This window comes from Barbus barbus, assembly GCF_936440315.1.
Source record: "Barbus barbus genome assembly, chromosome: 49".
Classification (NCBI taxonomy): Eukaryota; Metazoa; Chordata; class Actinopteri; order Cypriniformes; family Cyprinidae; genus Barbus; species Barbus barbus.
In genome coordinates this window covers 21271719-21275069 of record NC_136727.1, presented here as the reverse complement: position 1 = coordinate 21275069, position 3351 = coordinate 21271719, and the positions used below count along the sequence as shown (strand labels likewise).

General features: G+C 36.5%; 1 protein-coding gene across 1 annotated transcript in view; it reads left to right on the top strand.

Moving 5' to 3' along the window:
* The window catches only part of LOC306867740 (COMM domain-containing protein 2-like), a 6900-nt gene extending 3938 nt beyond the window's left edge, over window positions 1-2962 (top strand). The window contains exon 5 of the mRNA XM_079413584.1: window positions 245-2962. Within this exon, the coding sequence (XP_079269710.1) occupies window positions 245-442 (198 nt within the window). The 3' untranslated portion in view covers window positions 443-2962. The remainder of the gene's footprint in view (window positions 1-244) is intronic.
* The last annotated feature ends 389 nt before the right edge of the window (window positions 2963-3351 follow it).

The following is a 3351-nucleotide window of genomic DNA, read 5'->3' as shown; positions in this document are numbered from 1 at the left end:
TTACAGTTCACTTTATTTTGCTATCCTCACTTACATAAATGAATTATAGTGTCCTGCACCCACTAGTAATAAATATCAGAAATGATATCTGGCGTCTGAATAATGTTTGGTTTGGCTGAATAGAACACAAGTCATTTGACCAAGCTGAGATTAAAGATATTACAGGCATAAAACGCCATGCACATGATCCGAAGCTGTAAGCTTAGTAGAGTAAGTGACTGTTCTGTGTTTGTTCTGCTTGTAGTTGGCCAGCCGGGCGCTCCGGCACCAGGTGAAGCCCACCGTGACGCTGAAGCTCCACCTGGAGGACGGTGCGAAGTGCAGCGCCCGCGTCCTGCAGACGGATCCTGCCACGCTGCAGCATCTCATTCACGAGCTGGAGCGAGCTCTCGCCGAGCTCAAGAGCAGCCACTGCCGCCGCATCCTCCGCAACATCAAATAGAGCCGCCACACTGATCAGAGACTCGCTTGATCGGCTGTAAACCAGTGATGCTGCGCTGATGTTCCTCACAGACCAATCAATGCAGATTTCATTGGTGCCATAAGGATTAACTGATGCCTTTGCTTTGTATTAAAGACAGTTCACCCAAGAATGAAAAGGATGCCATCGTTTACTCGCCTTCATGTCGTTCCAAACCTGTATGAATTTATATATTTGGATGAATGTTGGTAACCAAACAGTTTCAGTTCCTGTTGACTTCCACGATATTTTTAGTCGTATTATGGATCTGAAACCATTCAAACCAATCGCACATGTTTTACGAGGTGACTGATTCGTACTAATTTTTTTACAAGTTTTTTGCTAAATCGTATGTATTTTACGAGGTTCCCAATTTGTACGAATTCATACAACCTCATTCACGCGAATTTGTGCGATGTTCACTAAATCATTCGTATTTTACGAGTTCTTCAATTTGTATAAAATCTTACAAATTTGTACAACCTCACTCATTCGAGTTTGTGCTGAATTGTACGTGTTTTACGAGTTCCCCAATTCGTATGAATTGGTACGAACGACCTACCCCTAAACCTGGGGTCTAGGCAAATCATACCAAATTGTACGAGTGAAGTCGTACAAATTAGCCACCCCGTAAAATACGTACTAATTAGTTGTAAGTGCTGAACCATTTGGTTACCAACATTCATCAAAATATCTTCTTTTATGTTCCACAGAAGGAAAAGGGGTGAGTAAATAATGACAGATTTGTCATGTCTTGGTAGAGTATCTTTAAGTTTATGGCCCTGAAGGGTGTTTGTATGTATTTTTGGGCCGAGTTTACACCCCCGCAGAGCTGAAAGCGCAGTAGCAGATTCAGAATTTGTCTGTTAATGAGGCCAAGATGACCAATCAACTGCCTGTTTCCTCATTGCTCTGTTAACATTTGAACTGCATTCATAAATGCCCTTGTGCTTTTATTTGTTTTTCATCAATTCATATAAAAACATAATCCTTCAAATTGATTTTTAATGCAGTAAATGCACAAATGGATATGGGGTTTACTTTGAGCAAATGTTGTTAGTGATTTAACATGATCATGAGTCATTTAGGCTTTGTTGAATTTCAGGGAAACTTGTTTCCTTGTGTCAGGATAATGATTGATGTGCTAATAGCTAGCTTTGAATCTACATGTTAGCGCAGTCATCCACTCCCTTATGCTCGAGGTCGTGGTGTAACGTTAAATACGTGTGAGAGTATTCCAGAGATACACTGCCACTGTGTTTAGCTTCATTTATGAAGTGCTGGGTCTCTACCAGTGCTCTTCCATTTATTACCTTTTACTTTCAAATATTTATTCATTATATAATATTAGCCAGTTCAATAGCTTTGATTTTATCATTACAATAACATAACAACAACAACAAATAAAATTTAATATTTGTTAAAGTTTTGCTTTTGTTCATTAATTTGAAAATATTTGTATTTTTATGCACTTTTGTCATTTTTATTATAATTGTTTATTTTTCAGAATTGTTGGACATTTTAGTACTTCACATATTTATTTCATATTTATTTATTTTAAACAAATCGTCAAATATTTATATTTATTTGATTTTAGCTGATTTCAGATTCTAATTACCAAACTTTTTCAGTTGTATTTGTAGTTAACGATACAGTTTGAATCCCATGTAACTTCCACATTGTTCGATGTTTCGGAGTGAAAGTGGATATTCAGCGGGACACAATGCATACTGGGATATAAAGCGTCTCTATATGACATGAAAGGGGTTCAAATTAATAGGACTTGGAGACATCACAACAAAAAAGCCTTTTTAGAGGTGGACCAAGTTATGACATGTTGATTAAAAATTAGACAGAAATAAAAATAAATACACAATAAGACCAGGAATGTAAAGTAATAGATGGAATTGAACTTTTAAAAGAAAACATTTTAACAGTTTCTTTTTAATTAAAAAATGACCAGAAGCGGTCCTTAAACAATGAATGAAAGCCTATATAGAGCCTTCTGTCCATTTTGATTACACTGTATTAACAAACTAATTAATAACTGTCTTAATGTGATGCATATTTTTCAGTTGTACAGAAATGAAAATCATGCAATCAGAAAATCATGGCTTTTTTTTATTATTCTCAATTTATTTACATATTTTTTACTTTTTTCAAAATGCATTTATTCAAATGAATCAGCATAAATCTGTTCACTGTGAAAACAGTTGTATTGATCCATTTAAATGCATGGGCATGCTTAAAATATGACTAGCTGTAGAATAGGTAATATTCAATTGCTGTAGTAGATTTATTGGTGATTAATTTGTGTATGACTGACAAAAATGCATCACATTATGCTTAAAACTGTGTAATCCTAATAGATGGACATTTTATGAGCAATACTTAAATCTTAAACTGAGGCCCTTGCACACTGAGTCTGAAATTTTTGCATGTTAAAATATAAATATGACCACGTTGTGTCAATCACGTTTGCCTCCAAAACTTTTGTACCTCATAAAAAAAAAAAAATCTGCATCTGACTGTGTGCAAGGTTTGGATGATGAATACGAATAAACGCATACGAAATACCAGACTCTGTGCAAGGACCTTTTGTGTGTGTTGACTGTGCATTTGTTGAAGATGTGAGTTGTGTGAGGAGAGGAGGAGCTAATGACAGGTGTGTTTCCCATGAAGGCCGTCTGAACTCCTGCTGATGTCAACTGTTCCTCATCACAGATGGACAGTGTGTGTGTGTGAACTCTCACATCATGGGATATACACAGCAAAATCTCCAGTGTTAAAATCGTAGTGTTGAGGATTTTAGAGTAAAGTTGTGGTGTTGAATCTTAGAGGATTAACACCAGCTAGTGTAAACAGCACCCTCTGGCCGGAGTAAACAGAGT